This window comes from Aquarana catesbeiana, linkage group LG02, assembly GCF_042186555.1.
Source record: "Aquarana catesbeiana isolate 2022-GZ linkage group LG02, ASM4218655v1, whole genome shotgun sequence".
Lineage (NCBI taxonomy): Eukaryota > Metazoa > Chordata > Amphibia > Anura > Ranidae > Aquarana > Aquarana catesbeiana.
The window spans coordinates 239,009,475-239,026,619 of record NC_133325.1 but is presented as its reverse complement, the minus strand read 5'-3'; the positions used below and the strand labels follow the sequence as shown (position 1 = coordinate 239,026,619).

Here is a 17,145-nt window from a genome sequence, read left to right as displayed (position 1 = left end):
GAGTCCCCACTATGAAGCTCTCAGTATGGAGTCCCCACTATGAAGCTCTCAGTATGGAGTCCCCACTATGAAGCTCTTAGTATGGAGTCCCCACTATGAAGCTCTCAGTATGGAGTCCTCACTATGAAGCTCTCAGTATGGAGTCCCCACTATGAAGCTCTCAGTATGGAGTCCTCACTATGGAGCTCTCAGTATGGAGTCCCCACTATGGAGCTCTCAGTATGGAGTCCCCACTATGAAGCTCTCAGTATGAAGCTCTCAGTATGGAGCCCTCACTATGAAGCTCTCAGTATGGAGTCCCCACTATGGAGCTCTCAGTATGGAGTCCCCACTATGAAGCTCTCATTATGGAGTCCCCACTATGAAGCTCTCAGTATGGAGTCCTCACTATGAAGCTCTCAGTATGAAGCTTTCAGTATGGAGCCCTCACTATGAAGCTCTCAGTATGGAGTCCCCACTATGGAGCTCTCATTATGGAGTCCCCACTATGAAGCTCTCATTATGGAGTCCCCACTATGAAGCTCTCAGTATGGAGTCCCCACTATGAAGCTGTCAGTATGAAGTCCCCACTATGAAGCTCTCAGTACTCCCACTATGAAGCTCTCAGTATGGAGTCCTCACTATGAAGCTCTCAGTATGGAGTCCTCACTATGGAACTCTCAGTATGGAGTCCCCACTATGGAGCTCTCAGTATGGAGTCCCCACTATGAAGCTCTCAGTATGGAGCCCTCACTATGAAGCTCTCAGTATGGAGTCCTCACTATGGAGCTCTCATTATGGAGTCCCCACTATGAAGCTCTCATTATGGAGTCCCCACTATGAAGCTCTCAGTATGGAGTCCCCACTATGAAGCTCTCAGTATGAAGTCCCCACTATGAAGCTCTCAGTACTCCCACTATGAAGCTCTCAGTATGGAGTCCTCACTATGAAGCTCTCAGTATGGAGTCCTCACTATGGAACTCTCAGTATGGAGTCCCCACTATGAAGCTCTCAGTATGGAGTCCCCACTATGAAGCTCTCAGTACTCCCACTATGAAGCTCTCAGTATGGAGTCCTCACTATGAAGCTCTCAGTATGGAGTCCTCACTATGGAACTCTCAGTATGGAGTCCCCACTATGGAGCTCTCAGTATGGAGTCCCCACTATGAAGCTCTCAGTATGGAGTCCCCACTATGAAGCTCTCAGTATGGAGCCCTCACTATGAAGCTCTCAGTATGGAGTCCTCACTATGAAGCTCTCAGTATGGAGTCCTCACTATGGAACTCTCAGTATGGAGTCCCCACTATGAAGCTCTCAGTATGGAGTCCCCACTATGAAGCTCTCAGTATGGAGCCCTCACTATGAAGCTCTCAGTATGGAGCCCTCACTATGAAGCTCTCAGTATGGAGTCCCCACTATGAAGCTCTCAGTATGGAGCCCTCACTATGAAGCTCTCAGTATGGAGTCCTCACTATGAAGCTCTCAGTATGGAGTCCTCACTATGGAACTCTCAGTATGGAGTCCCCACTATGAAGCTCTCAGTATGGAGCCCTCACTATGAAGCTCTCAGTATGGAGTCCCCACTATGAAGCTCTCAGTATGGAGCCCTCACTATGAAGCTCTCAGTATGGAGTCCCCACTATGAAGCTCTCAGTATGGAGTCCCCACTATGAAGCTCTCAGTATGGAGTCCCCACTATGAAGCTCTCAGTATGGAGTCCCCAATATGAAGCTCTCAGTATGGAGTCCCCACTATGAAGCTCTCAGTACTCCCACTATGAAGCTCTCAGTATGGAGTCCCCACTATGAAGCTCTCAGTATGGAGTCCCCACTATGAAGCTCTCAGTACTCCCACTATGAAGCTCTCAGTATGGAGTCCTCACTATGAAGCTCTCAGTATGGAGTCCTCACTATGAAGCTCTCAGTATGGAGTCCTCACTATGAAGCTCTCAGTATGGAGTCCCCACTATGAAGCTCTCAGTATGGAGTCCCCACTATGAAGCTCTCAGTATGGAGTCCCCACTATGGAGCTCTCAGTATGGAGTCCCCACTATGAAGCTCTCAGTACTCCCACTATGAAGCTCTCAGTATGGAGTCCTCACTATGAAGCTCTCAGTATGGAGTCCCCACTATGAAGCTCTCAGTATGGAGTCCCCACTATGAAGCTCTCAGTATGGAGTCCCCACTATGAAGCTCTCAGTACTCCCACTATGAAGCTCTCAGTATGGAGTCCCCACTATGAAGCTCTCAGTATGGAGTCCCCACTATGAAGCTCTCAGTACTCCCACTATGAAGCTCTCAGTATGGAGTCCTCACTATGAAGCTCTCAGTATGGAGTCCTCACTATGAAGCTCTCAGTATGGAGTCCCCACTATGAAGCTCTCAGTATGGAGTCCCCACTATGAAGCTCTCAGTATGGAGTCCTCACTATGAAGCTCTCAGTATGGAGTCCTCACTATGAAGCTCTCAGTATGGAGTCCCCACTATGAAGCTCTCAGTATGGAGTCCCCACTATGAAGCTGTCAGTATGGAGTCCCCACTATGAAGCTCTCAGTACTCCCACTATGAAGCTCTCAGTATGGAGTCCTCACTATGAAGCTCTCAGTATGGAGTCCTCACTATGGAGCTCTCAGTATGGAGTCCCCACTATGGAGCTCTCAGTATGGAGTCCCCACTATGAAGCTCTCAGTATGAAGCTCTCAGTATGGAGCCCTCACTATGAAGCTCTCAGTATGGAGTCCCCACTATGGAGCTCTCAGTATGGAGTCCCCACTATGGAGCTCTCATTATGGAGTCCCCACTATGAAGCTCTCATTATGGAGTCCCCACTATGAAGCTCTCAGTATGGAGTCCTCACTATGAAGCTCTCAGTATGGAGTCCTCACTATGAAGCTCTCAGTATGGAGTCCTCACTATGAAGCTCTCAGTATGGAGTCCCCACTATGAAGCTCTCAGTATGGAGTCCCCACTATGAAGCTCTCAGTATGGAGTCCTCACTATGAAGCTCTCAGTATGGAGTCCCCACTATGAAGCTGTCAGTATGGAGTCCCCACTATGAAGCTCTCAGTACTCCCACTATGAAGCTCTCAGTATGGAGTCCTCACTATGAAGCTCTCAGTATGGAGTCCTCACTATGAAGCTCTCAGTATGGAGTCCCCACTATGAAGCTGTCAGTATGGAGTCCCCACTATGAAGCTCTCAGTACTCCCACTATGAAGCTCTCAGTATGGAGTCCTCACTATGAAGCTCTCAGTATGGAGTCCTCACTATGGAGCTCTCAGTATGGAGTCCCCACTATGGAGCTCTCAGTATGGAGTCCCCACTATGAAGCTCTCAGTATGGAGCCCTCACTATGAAGCTCTCAGTATGGAGTCCCCACTATGGAGCTCTCAGTATGGAGTCCCCACTATGGAACTCTCATTATGGAGTCCCCACTATGAAGCTCTCATTATGGAGTCCCCACTATGAAGCTCTCAGTATGGAGTCCTCACTATGAAGCTCTCAGTATGGAGTCCTCACTATGAAGCTCTCAGTATGGAGTCCTCACTATGAAGCTCTCAGTATGGAGTCCTCACTATGAAGCTCTCAGTATGGAGTCCCCACTATGAAGCTCTCAGTATGGAGTCCCCACTATGAAGCTCTCAGTATGGAGTCCCCACTATGAAGCTCTCAGTATGGAGTCCCCACTATGAAGCTCTCAGTATGGAGTCCCCACTATGAAGCTCTCAGTATGGAGTCCTCACTATGAAGCTCTCAGTATGGAGTCCCCACTATGAAGCTCTCAGTATGGAGTCCTCACTATGGAGCTCTCAGTATGGAGTCCCCACTATGGAGCTCTCAGTATGGAGTCCCCACTATGAAGCTCTCAGTATGAAGCTCTCAGTATGGAGCCCTCACTATGAAGCTCTCAGTATGGAGTCCCCACTATGGAGCTCTCAGTATGGAGTCCCCACTATGAAGCTCTCATTATGGAGTCCCCACTATGAAGCTCTCAGTATGGAGTCCTCACTATGAAGCTCTCAGTATGAAGCTTTCAGTATGGAGCCCTCACTATGAAGCTCTCAGTATGGAGTCCCCACTATGGAGCTCTCATTATGGAGTCCCCACTATGAAGCTCTCATTATGGAGTCCCCACTATGAAGCTCTCAGTATGGAGTCCCCACTATGAAGCTGTCAGTATGAAGTCCCCACTATGAAGCTCTCAGTACTCCCACTATGAAGCTCTCAGTATGGAGTCCTCACTATGAAGCTCTCAGTATGGAGTCCTCACTATGGAACTCTCAGTATGGAGTCCCCACTATGGAGCTCTCAGTATGGAGTCCCCACTATGAAGCTCTCAGTATGGAACCCTCACTATGAAGCTCTCAGTATGGAGTCCTCACTATGGAGCTCTCATTATGGAGTCCCCACTATGAAGCTCTCATTATGGAGTCCCCACTATGAAGCTCTCAGTATGGAGTCCCCACTATGAAGCTCTCAGTATGGAGTCCCCACTATGAAGCTCTCAGTACTCCCACTATGAAGCTCTCAGTATGGAGTCCTCACTATGAAGCTCTCAGTATGGAGTCCTCACTATGGAACTCTCAGTATGGAGTCCCCACTATGAAGCTCTCAGTATGGAGTCCCCACTATGAAGCTCTCAGTACTCCCACTATGAAGCTCTCAGTATGGAGTCCTCACTATGAAGCTCTCAGTATGGAGTCCTCACTATGGAACTCTCAGTATGGAGTCCCCACTATGGAGCTCTCAGTATGGAGTCCCCACTATGAAGCTCTCAGTATGGAGTCCCCACTATGAAGCTCTCAGTATGGAGCCCTCACTATGAAGCTCTCAGTATGGAGTCCTCACTATGAAGCTCTCAGTATGGAGTCCTCACTATGGAACTCTCAGTATGGAGTCCCCACTATGAAGCTCTCAGTATGGAGTCCCCACTATGAAGCTCTCAGTATGGAGCCCTCACTATGAAGCTCTCAGTATGGAGCCCTCACTATGAAGCTCTCAGTATGGAGTCCCCACTATGAAGCTCTCAGTATGGAGCCCTCACTATGAAGCTCTCAGTATGGAGTCCTCACTATGAAGCTCTCAGTATGGAGTCCTCACTATGGAACTCTCAGTATGGAGTCCCCACTATGAAGCTCTCAGTATGGAGCCCTCACTATGAAGCTCTCAGTATGGAGTCCCCACTATGAAGCTCTCAGTATGGAGCCCTCACTATGAAGCTCTCAGTATGGAGTCCCCACTATGAAGCTCTCAGTATGGAGTCCCCACTATGAAGCTCTCAGTATGGAGTCCCCACTATGAAGCTCTCAGTATGGAGTCCCCAATATGAAGCTCTCAGTATGGAGTCCCCACTATGAAGCTCTCAGTACTCCCACTATGAAGCTCTCAGTATGGAGTCCCCACTATGAAGCTCTCAGTATGGAGTCCCCACTATGAAGCTCTCAGTACTCCCACTATGAAGCTCTCAGTATGGAGTCCTCACTATGAAGCTCTCAGTATGGAGTCCTCACTATGAAGCTCTCAGTATGGAGTCCTCACTATGAAGCTCTCAGTATGGAGTCCCCACTATGAAGCTCTCAGTATGGAGTCCCCACTATGAAGCTCTCAGTATGGAGTCCCCACTATGGAGCTCTCAGTATGGAGTCCCCACTATGAAGCTCTCAGTACTCCCACTATGAAGCTCTCAGTATGGAGTCCTCACTATGAAGCTCTCAGTATGGAGTCCCCACTATGAAGCTCTCAGTATGGAGTCCCCACTATGAAGCTCTCAGTATGGAGTCCCCACTATGAAGCTCTCAGTACTCCCACTATGAAGCTCTCAGTATGGAGTCCCCACTATGAAGCTCTCAGTATGGAGTCCCCACTATGAAGCTCTCAGTACTCCCACTATGAAGCTCTCAGTATGGAGTCCTCACTATGAAGCTCTCAGTATGGAGTCCTCACTATGAAGCTCTCAGTATGGAGTCCCCACTATGAAGCTCTCAGTATGGAGTCCCCACTATGAAGCTCTCAGTATGGAGTCCTCACTATGAAGCTCTCAGTATGGAGTCCTCACTATGAAGCTCTCAGTATGGAGTCCCCACTATGAAGCTCTCAGTATGGAGTCCCCACTATGAAGCTGTCAGTATGGAGTCCCCACTATGAAGCTCTCAGTACTCCCACTATGAAGCTCTCAGTATGGAGTCCTCACTATGAAGCTCTCAGTATGGAGTCCTCACTATGGAGCTCTCAGTATGGAGTCCCCACTATGGAGCTCTCAGTATGGAGTCCCCACTATGAAGCTCTCAGTATGAAGCTCTCAGTATGGAGCCCTCACTATGAAGCTCTCAGTATGGAGTCCCCACTATGGAGCTCTCAGTATGGAGTCCCCACTATGGAGCTCTCATTATGGAGTCCCCACTATGAAGCTCTCATTATGGAGTCCCCACTATGAAGCTCTCAGTATGGAGTCCTCACTATGAAGCTCTCAGTATGGAGTCCTCACTATGAAGCTCTCAGTATGGAGTCCTCACTATGAAGCTCTCAGTATGGAGTCCCCACTATGAAGCTCTCAGTATGGAGTCCCCACTATGAAGCTCTCAGTATGGAGTCCTCACTATGAAGCTCTCAGTATGGAGTCCCCACTATGAAGCTCTCAGTATGGAGTCCCCACTATGAAGCTGTCAGTATGGAGTCCCCACTATGAAGCTCTCAGTACTCCCACTATGAAGCTCTCAGTATGGAGTCCTCACTATGAAGCTCTCAGTATGGAGTCCTCACTATGAAGCTCTCAGTATGGAGTCCCCACTATGAAGCTGTCAGTATGGAGTCCCCACTATGAAGCTCTCAGTACTCCCACTATGAAGCTCTCAGTATGGAGTCCTCACTATGAAGCTCTCAGTATGGAGTCCTCACTATGGAGCTCTCAGTATGGAGTCCCCACTATGGAGCTCTCAGTATGGAGTCCCCACTATGAAGCTCTCAGTATGGAGCCCTCACTATGAAGCTCTCAGTATGGAGTCCCCACTATGGAGCTCTCAGTATGGAGTCCCCACTATGGAACTCTCATTATGGAGTCCCCACTATGAAGCTCTCATTATGGAGTCCCCACTATGAAGCTCTCAGTATGGAGTCCTCACTATGAAGCTCTCAGTATGGAGTCCTCACTATGAAGCTCTCAGTATGGAGTCCTCACTATGAAGCTCTCAGTATGGAGTCCTCACTATGAAGCTCTCAGTATGGAGTCCCCACTATGAAGCTCTCAGTATGGAGTCCCCACTATGAAGCTCTCAGTATGGAGTCCCCACTATGAAGCTCTCAGTATGGAGTCCCCACTATGAAGCTCTCAGTATGGAGTCCCCACTATGAAGCTCTCAGTATGGAGTCCTCACTATGAAGCTCTCAGTATGGAGTCCCCACTATGAAGCTCTCAGTATGGAGTCCTCACTATGGAGCTCTCAGTATGGAGTCCCCACTATGGAGCTCTCAGTATGGAGTCCCCACTATGAAGCTCTCAGTATGAAGCTCTCAGTATGGAGCCCTCACTATGAAGCTCTCAGTATGGAGTCCCCACTATGGAGCTCTCAGTATGGAGTCCCCACTATGAAGCTCTCATTATGGAGTCCCCACTATGAAGCTCTCAGTATGGAGTCCTCACTATGAAGCTCTCAGTATGAAGCTTTCAGTATGGAGCCCTCACTATGAAGCTCTCAGTATGGAGTCCCCACTATGGAGCTCTCATTATGGAGTCCCCACTATGAAGCTCTCATTATGGAGTCCCCACTATGAAGCTCTCAGTATGGAGTCCCCACTATGAAGCTGTCAGTATGGAGTCCCCACTATGAAGCTGTCAGTATGAAGTCCCCACTATGAAGCTCTCAGTACTCCCACTATGAAGCTCTCAGTATGGAGTCCTCACTATGAAGCTCTCAGTATGGAGTCCTCACTATGGAACTCTCAGTATGGAGTCCCCACTATGGAGCTCTCAGTATGGAGTCCCCACTATGAAGCTCTCAGTATGGAGCCCTCACTATGAAGCTCTCAGTATGGAGTCCTCACTATGGAGCTCTCATTATGGAGTCCCCACTATGAAGCTCTCATTATGGAGTCCCCACTATGAAGCTCTCAGTATGGAGTCCCCACTATGAAGCTCTCAGTATGGAGTCCCCACTATGAAGCTCTCAGTACTCCCACTATGAAGCTCTCAGTATGGAGTCCTCACTATGAAGCTCTCAGTATGGAGTCCTCACTATGGAACTCTCAGTATGGAGTCCCCACTATGAAGCTCTCAGTATGGAGTCCCCACTATGAAGCTCTCAGTACTCCCACTATGAAGCTCTCAGTATGGAGTCCTCACTATGAAGCTCTCAGTATGGAGTCCTCACTATGGAACTCTCAGTATGGAGTCCCCACTATGGAGCTCTCAGTATGGAGTCCCCACTATGAAGCTCTCAGTATGGAGTCCCCACTATGAAGCTCTCAGTATGGAGCCCTCACTATGAAGCTCTCAGTATGGAGTCCTCACTATGAAGCTCTCAGTATGGAGTCCTCACTATGGAACTCTCAGTATGGAGTCCCCACTATGAAGCTCTCAGTATGGAGTCCCCACTATGAAGCTCTCAGTATGGAGCCCTCACTATGAAGCTCTCAGTATGGAGCCCTCACTATGAAGCTCTCAGTATGGAGTCCCCACTATGAAGCTCTCAGTATGGAGCCCTCACTATGAAGCTCTCAGTATGGAGTCCTCACTATGAAGCTCTCAGTATGGAGTCCTCACTATGGAACTCTCAGTATGGAGTCCCCACTATGAAGCTCTCAGTATGGAGCCCTCACTATGAAGCTCTCAGTATGGAGTCCCCACTATGAAGCTCTCAGTATGGAGCCCTCACTATGAAGCTCTCAGTATGGAGTCCCCACTATGAAGCTCTCAGTATGGAGTCCCCACTATGAAGCTCTCAGTATGGAGTCCCCACTATGAAGCTCTCAGTATGGAGTCCCCAATATGAAGCTCTCAGTATGGAGTCCCCACTATGAAGCTCTCAGTACTCCCACTATTAAGCTCTCAGTATGGAGTCCCCACTATGAAGCTCTCAGTATGGAGTCCCCACTATGGAGCTCTCATTATGGAGTCCCCACTATGGAGCTGTCATTATGGAGTCCCCACTATGAAGCTCTCATTATGGAGTCCCCACTATGAAGCTCTCATTATGGAGTCCCCACTATGAAGCTCTCATTATGGAGTCCCCACTATGAAGCTCTCATTATGGAGTCCCCACTATGGAGCTCTCAGTATGGAGTCCCCACTACGGAGCTCTCATTATGGAGTCCCCACTATGAAGCTCTCAGTACTCCCACTATGAAGCTCTCAGTATGGAGTCCTCACTATGAAGCTCTCAGTATGGAGTCCCCACTATGAAGCTCTCAGTATGGAGTCCCCACTATGAAGCTCTCAGTATGGAGTCCCCACTATGAAGCTCTCAGTACTCCCACTATGAAGCTCTCAGTATGGAGTCCCCACTATGAAGCTCTCAGTATGGAGTCCCCACTATGAAGCTCTCAGTACTCCCACTATGAAGCTCTCAGTATGGAGTCCTCACTATGAAGCTCTCAGTATGGAGTCCTCACTATGAAGCTCTCAGTATGGAGTCCCCACTATGAAGCTCTCAGTATGGAGTCCCCACTATGAAGCTCTCAGTATGGAGTCCTCACTATGAAGCTCTCAGTATGGAGTCCTCACTATGAAGCTCTCAGTATGGAGTCCCCACTATGAAGCTCTCAGTATGGAGTCCCCACTATGAAGCTGTCAGTATGGAGTCCCCACTATGAAGCTCTCAGTACTCCCACTATGAAGCTCTCAGTATGGAGTCCTCACTATGAAGCTCTCAGTATGGAGTCCTCACTATGGAGCTCTCAGTATGGAGTCCCCACTATGGAGCTCTCAGTATGGAGTCCCCACTATGAAGCTCTCAGTATGAAGCTCTCAGTATGGAGCCCTCACTATGAAGCTCTCAGTATGGAGTCCCCACTATGGAGCTCTCAGTATGGAGTCCCCACTATGGAGCTCTCATTATGGAGTCCCCACTATGAAGCTCTCATTATGGAGTCCCCACTATGAAGCTCTCAGTATGGAGTCCTCACTATGAAGCTCTCAGTATGGAGTCCTCACTATGAAGCTCTCAGTATGGAGTCCTCACTATGAAGCTCTCAGTATGGAGTCCCCACTATGAAGCTCTCAGTATGGAGTCCCCACTATGAAGCTCTCAGTATGGAGTCCTCACTATGAAGCTCTCAGTATGGAGTCCCCACTATGAAGCTGTCAGTATGGAGTCCCCACTATGAAGCTCTCAGTACTCCCACTATGAAGCTCTCAGTATGGAGTCCTCACTATGAAGCTCTCAGTATGGAGTCCTCACTATGAAGCTCTCAGTATGGAGTCCCCACTATGAAGCTGTCAGTATGGAGTCCCCACTATGAAGCTCTCAGTACTCCCACTATGAAGCTCTCAGTATGGAGTCCTCACTATGAAGCTCTCAGTATGGAGTCCTCACTATGGAGCTCTCAGTATGGAGTCCCCACTATGGAGCTCTCAGTATGGAGTCCCCACTATGAAGCTCTCAGTATGGAGCCCTCACTATGAAGCTCTCAGTATGGAGTCCCCACTATGGAGCTCTCAGTATGGAGTCCCCACTATGGAACTCTCATTATGGAGTCCCCACTATGAAGCTCTCATTATGGAGTCCCCACTATGAAGCTCTCAGTATGGAGTCCTCACTATGAAGCTCTCAGTATGGAGTCCTCACTATGAAGCTCTCAGTATGGAGTCCTCACTATGAAGCTCTCAGTATGGAGTCCTCACTATGAAGCTCTCAGTATGGAGTCCCCACTATGAAGCTCTCAGTATGGAGTCCCCACTATGAAGCTCTCAGTATGGAGTCCCCACTATGAAGCTCTCAGTATGGAGTCCCCACTATGAAGCTCTCAGTATGGAGTCCCCACTATGAAGCTCTCAGTATGGAGTCCTCACTATGAAGCTCTCAGTATGGAGTCCCCACTATGAAGCTCTCAGTATGGAGTCCTCACTATGGAGCTCTCAGTATGGAGTCCCCACTATGGAGCTCTCAGTATGGAGTCCCCACTATGAAGCTCTCAGTATGAAGCTCTCAGTATGGAGCCCTCACTATGAAGCTCTCAGTATGGAGTCCCCACTATGGAGCTCTCAGTATGGAGTCCCCACTATGAAGCTCTCATTATGGAGTCCCCACTATGAAGCTCTCAGTATGGAGTCCTCACTATGAAGCTCTCAGTATGAAGCTTTCAGTATGGAGCCCTCACTATGAAGCTCTCAGTATGGAGTCCCCACTATGGAGCTCTCATTATGGAGTCCCCACTATGAAGCTCTCATTATGGAGTCCCCACTATGAAGCTCTCAGTATGGAGTCCCCACTATGAAGCTGTCAGTATGGAGTCCCCACTATGAAGCTGTCAGTATGAAGTCCCCACTATGAAGCTCTCAGTACTCCCACTATGAAGCTCTCAGTATGGAGTCCTCACTATGAAGCTCTCAGTATGGAGTCCTCACTATGGAACTCTCAGTATGGAGTCCCCACTATGGAGCTCTCAGTATGGAGTCCCCACTATGAAGCTCTCAGTATGGAGCCCTCACTATGAAGCTCTCAGTATGGAGTCCTCACTATGGAGCTCTCATTATGGAGTCCCCACTATGAAGCTCTCATTATGGAGTCCCCACTATGAAGCTCTCAGTATGGAGTCCCCACTATGAAGCTCTCAGTATGGAGTCCCCACTATGAAGCTCTCAGTACTCCCACTATGAAGCTCTCAGTATGGAGTCCTCACTATGAAGCTCTCAGTATGGAGTCCTCACTATGGAACTCTCAGTATGGAGTCCCCACTATGAAGCTCTCAGTATGGAGTCCCCACTATGAAGCTCTCAGTACTCCCACTATGAAGCTCTCAGTATGGAGTCCTCACTATGAAGCTCTCAGTATGGAGTCCTCACTATGGAACTCTCAGTATGGAGTCCCCACTATGGAGCTCTCAGTATGGAGTCCCCACTATGAAGCTCTCAGTATGGAGTCCCCACTATGAAGCTCTCAGTATGGAGCCCTCACTATGAAGCTCTCAGTATGGAGTCCTCACTATGAAGCTCTCAGTATGGAGTCCTCACTATGGAACTCTCAGTATGGAGTCCCCACTATGAAGCTCTCAGTATGGAGTCCCCACTATGAAGCTCTCAGTATGGAGCCCTCACTATGAAGCTCTCAGTATGGAGCCCTCACTATGAAGCTCTCAGTATGGAGTCCCCACTATGAAGCTCTCAGTATGGAGCCCTCACTATGAAGCTCTCAGTATGGAGTCCTCACTATGAAGCTCTCAGTATGGAGTCCTCACTATGGAACTCTCAGTATGGAGTCCCCACTATGAAGCTCTCAGTATGGAGCCCTCACTATGAAGCTCTCAGTATGGAGTCCCCACTATGAAGCTCTCAGTATGGAGCCCTCACTATGAAGCTCTCAGTATGGAGTCCCCACTATGAAGCTCTCAGTATGGAGTCCCCACTATGAAGCTCTCAGTATGGAGTCCCCACTATGAAGCTCTCAGTATGGAGTCCCCAATATGAAGCTCTCAGTATGGAGTCCCCACTATGAAGCTCTCAGTACTCCCACTATTAAGCTCTCAGTATGGAGTCCCCACTATGAAGCTCTCAGTATGGAGTCCCCACTATGGAGCTCTCATTATGGAGTCCCCACTATGGAGCTGTCATTATGGAGTCCCCACTATGAAGCTCTCATTATGGAGTCCCCACTATGAAGCTCTCATTATGGAGTCCCCACTATGAAGCTCTCATTATGGAGTCCCCACTATGAAGCTCTCATTATGGAGTCCCCACTATGGAGCTCTCAGTATGGAGTCCCCACTACGGAGCTCTCATTATGGAGTCCCCACTATGAAGCTCTCAGTATGCACCTCTCTCTTCCTCTCTCTCACACTGCGGGCCGGAGAAGTGGGAATCGTTGAGGTGATGAAAGTTGTGTCAGGCAGGGGGTGTGTATATGAAAGCAGACACTCTGCATGCTGTGGAAGGAAGAGGTGGGGGCTGCAGGGAGGAGTGAGTTGTCACACCAATCAGGGCTTTCCTCCATGCAGGAGAAGGGGATTCCTGGGAAGAAATCTGCAGCCTCACTCTATGTCCCATCCGCTGACAGCGTGCCTGGAGCCTGGAGGGCAGACAATGAGGAGCGGTGGGCAGGCAGGCAGTACAACCCAGGAGGTGGGGAGAAGCTGATCTGCAGGATCTGTCATGACGATCGTCTTCTAGAGGGAGGGGAGAAGGAAGCTCCGTCCATACAGGGCTTGTATGGGGAAGCAGATCCCAGAGACATAATTGTGCATGCCCCTGCCATGTGCCTGACTTCAGCCATCCTACCCCACTCCTTATTCCTTCCTGTGCCTTCTGATGACATTTCCATGTCTGGACTTAGACAAGACCCCTTCCACAACTAAGCCTTCCATCCGTCCCACTGCAAGGATCATCACCCTGCCCATTTCTTTTTTTTGTTTGTGTTTTACTACTAGGATCTGTGTTGTCTTGAGGAGCAATCATGGAGAGAAGAAGTTCAGCAGACCAGTGTCACCCCCTGCTGGAGGAGCAACCATCCCCTGATAGGATGACCAAAGGGGATAAGAGATTCCGCCTGTGGTATGTTGGGTGGTCATCTCTGGACCGTAGGACGACTTTGCCCATGCTGCCGTGGCTAGTGGCAGAAATTCGCAGAAGGGCCGAAAGACAGGAGCCCCCCGGTTTCGTGGCCCCTTGTCGCGAGGTGCAGTTGATGCTAGTGGCCCCGCACCTTCGTTGTGTGCCAGCCTTGAACGGCAACACGGCGGTCTTTATCTTCGAACACAAAGCACAGCACATCGCTCGCTTCATCCACAACACCCAAGACCCCTCTTACTTTGCCTACTTGATTAAAACTCAGCCTGATAACCCAGAGTCTGAGATGACCTGTCACGTCTTCAAGGCTACTGACCCCGGTCAGGTGAGAAGTTTCAAAATTCCTCCTATAAATGGTAGAAAAAAAAAAAAAAGAAGCCACGCAATTGCGTGTCATCACACTTTTGTAGAAAGTTACATAAAGTGACCTTAGATGACCAGTATGAATGAAGGTTGCTCTATCCTTAGTATCAAAGATTCTTAATGAGCATGATTGGTGACGTGCATGTGATACATGCGTTTTGTTTTGGCCTAATGCTACCATGTGACAGCTTTGTATTGCTGTCAGAGAGAAGTAGGAAGTGGTGGTGAGTCCCTTGGGTGAAGGTAGCCTAACACGTTCCTTCAACTTGTCATTACAAACCTTTGGTTTCCTGCACTACAGTTCTCTTGATTGATAATGTTGTTGTACTTCAAGGACTGTGTTGCAGGATTGTATTTTGAAGCTGACACTTTTCTGTGTGCAGCTCACAAAGTGCTGTTGCTATGATCTCATCATGCTCGTATGCATGGAAACATCACATCATCTCGTGTCTCAGCTCTCACTAATGCTGCTCAACTAAAAATGAAAAATCAGCAAAATCAAACCCGCAGAAGATGCAAACTATTGCTTCAGTGCACACTGTAAGCCTACATTCACATGGGTGGACAGTTTTCTACATTCAGAGGCGGCTATACACCCCCTCTGTAACCGGCTGCCCTCTGTGCTTTGGCTGCATAGAAACTGGCCAATTAACTGTGGCCAAGAAACGCTGTCACTGGGCGCACACTTTCTGCATCCAGGATTGGTCAGAGTCTCTATTCACAAGTAACTGGTGAGCTGGCCATTGATTTGTAGGTAATACAAATCTGACAGTTGCTGTTTCATGCAACAGTGTGCAGCAGCTGTCATGCTGACACACACAGTCTGCATGCAGTGTTTAGATCCGCCAGAAACAATATATTGGGGGAGAACGACTAAAACTGGTGCACACAGAATCTGGTGGAGCTGTGCATAGTAACCAGTTGGTAGGAATGGGCTCGGGCGCGTTCGGGATCCTACCTGCCTGATCCCGCCAGGTAGCCGACACTGCACACCGCTAATCACTGGCAGTGAGACATTTCCTGATTCGCAGATGCACAGATCGAGAAATTTCTCACTGCCTGTGATTAGCCGTGTGCAGTGTTGGCTTCCTGCTGGGATCGGGCAGGTGGGATCCCAAACACGCCCGAGCCCATCTCTACCAATCGGCTTCTAACTTGTTCCGTTTTGACAATAAGGCGCCTTTCTTTTTGATCCACTTATCCCCTGCTGATCAGAGCATAGTGGGTGGATGACAGGTCTGTGTCTGCTCAGTTTATGCAGAGCGGACAAGGACAGAGCCCACTCTGCTCTATGGGCAGTCGGGTGTATACAGACTCCGCTGTCCATTTTATACCCGACTACCTCTGATCCACTTACACCGATGAGAACAGATCCCATTTGTGCTTAGCAGCCTGAATCAGAAGTGGGTGGGTGTTAAGGGACACAGGGGTATATGGACCGTCCGATCAGGTCCATCTGAAAAACGGACAGGGAGACCTGATCAGAACGGTCGTGTGAAAGGGGCCTTAAAGGATAAGTTCCCTTTTCATAACATGTTAGACCTGTATTCCGGATGTAACATGTTACCGATGCAGCAGTCCCTGTTGTGACAGTGGGCTGTAGATCTACTCCCCGCACCCACTGTCGCAATTTAAATGTGAATGGGGGATCTACGATTAACTATTGCAGCTGACGGCTTGCAGTTCTCAATGAACTACCAGGGTGCTGATGAGCACCCTGGTAGTTCATTGATGCTTCCTGCCATTCAGTAACTGCCTGCTGGGGGTTGACCGATATCATGTTTTTTTTCAGGGCCGATACGATACAGATTTTTTCGGTTGCCTTTCAGGCCGATAGCCGATATCAGGTGCCAATGTTCTGTGAATTTAAACGTTTTATTTTTACATGGTCCTTCTAATTTTTTTTGGTTTTGTTTTTTATCTGTTATTGCTGTCACAAGGGATGTAAACATCCCTCGTGACAGTAATAGGCAGCACAGGTGCTCTTTATGGAGGGATCTGGGGTCTATAAGACCCCAACCCCTCCTCTGCACTTGAAAGTATTTAAAACGTCAAGATTGGCGTTTTTGAATACTTTTTATTTTTTAAAATTGGCCACTTTAGGATTCCAGTAATCCGGTCATGACATCGATTCCAGGTTACTAGATCCACAGACATGGCGGCTGGTTGCTCGGGCCTCCACGTGGGACGGGAGACCCGGGCGGAGCAGCGGGAGGGGGGGATGCCCCCTCCTGCTGCTTGTAATAACAGCCGAGCCGCATTGGTTGTTATTAAAAGAAAGCCGACTGTCTGCTCTAAAGAACGGTACTGTGGTGATCCCTGCAGCTGCAGGCATCACACCAGTACAACCCCTTTGAAGCAATAATGGTAACATCAGTAAGTTTGATACCGATGCTTCAAAAAAAAGTGAATATCGGCTGCACCGATAATCGGTTGACCCCCTACTGCCTGTCTGCCTGTACGAGGTATGAGCAGACAGCTACACTGACAGTCTGTAAGAGCCTGAGATTGCACCCAGGATCTGCTAATCTTGGGTGCAATGCTTTATAGGCTCCTAATAAAAATAAATAAATGCACATCCTTTTTACCTGCAAAAAGATGTGCATTTATTTATTTTTACTAAGGTGGACTTATCCTTAAAGAGGAACTGCAGTCTGCTCATATGATTTGTAATAAAAAAAACATCTTTGCCATTCTGAAGCTTTCCTCCAACCACTTTGCATATTATTTTATATATACTGTGATTCTGTACTTGCCAAATATGCTGCAGAAATTTCCCTCCACTGAGTCTGGCTGCAACCATTTTAACTGTGGGCAGCTGAAGCTGCTGCCTGTTCACTTCCTGGATGTACACAGACACACCTTCAGCTCTGCAGCTCTCATTGGCCCTCTTATGACTCATCCCCCCCCTCCCCCTTCCTTGAAAACTCTCAGTAGAGTGAGAGAGAGCTGTGCATGATGTCATAAGCCTACGCTAATGACCAGACAAGAGACAGGAAGTGGGCTGTATAAGGTATTTACTGGCAGAAAAAAATGCAAGGGCAGATGATTTAATAGATGAAAAAATGACTAAAGTGCCACCTTAACCACTTG

General features: G+C 48.6%; 1 protein-coding gene across 2 annotated transcripts in view; it reads left to right on the top strand.

Moving 5' to 3' along the window:
* Window positions 1-13,096: 13,096 nt before the first annotated feature.
* The window catches only part of TBC1D4 (TBC1 domain family member 4), a 265,438-nt gene continuing 261,389 nt past the window's right edge, over window positions 13,097-17,145 (top strand). For both annotated transcript variants that reach the window (XM_073614264.1, XM_073614263.1), the window contains exon 1: window positions 13,097-14,014. In XM_073614264.1, the coding sequence (XP_073470365.1) occupies window positions 13,577-14,014 (438 nt within the window). In that variant the 5' untranslated portion in view covers window positions 13,097-13,576. The remainder of the gene's footprint in view (window positions 14,015-17,145) is intronic.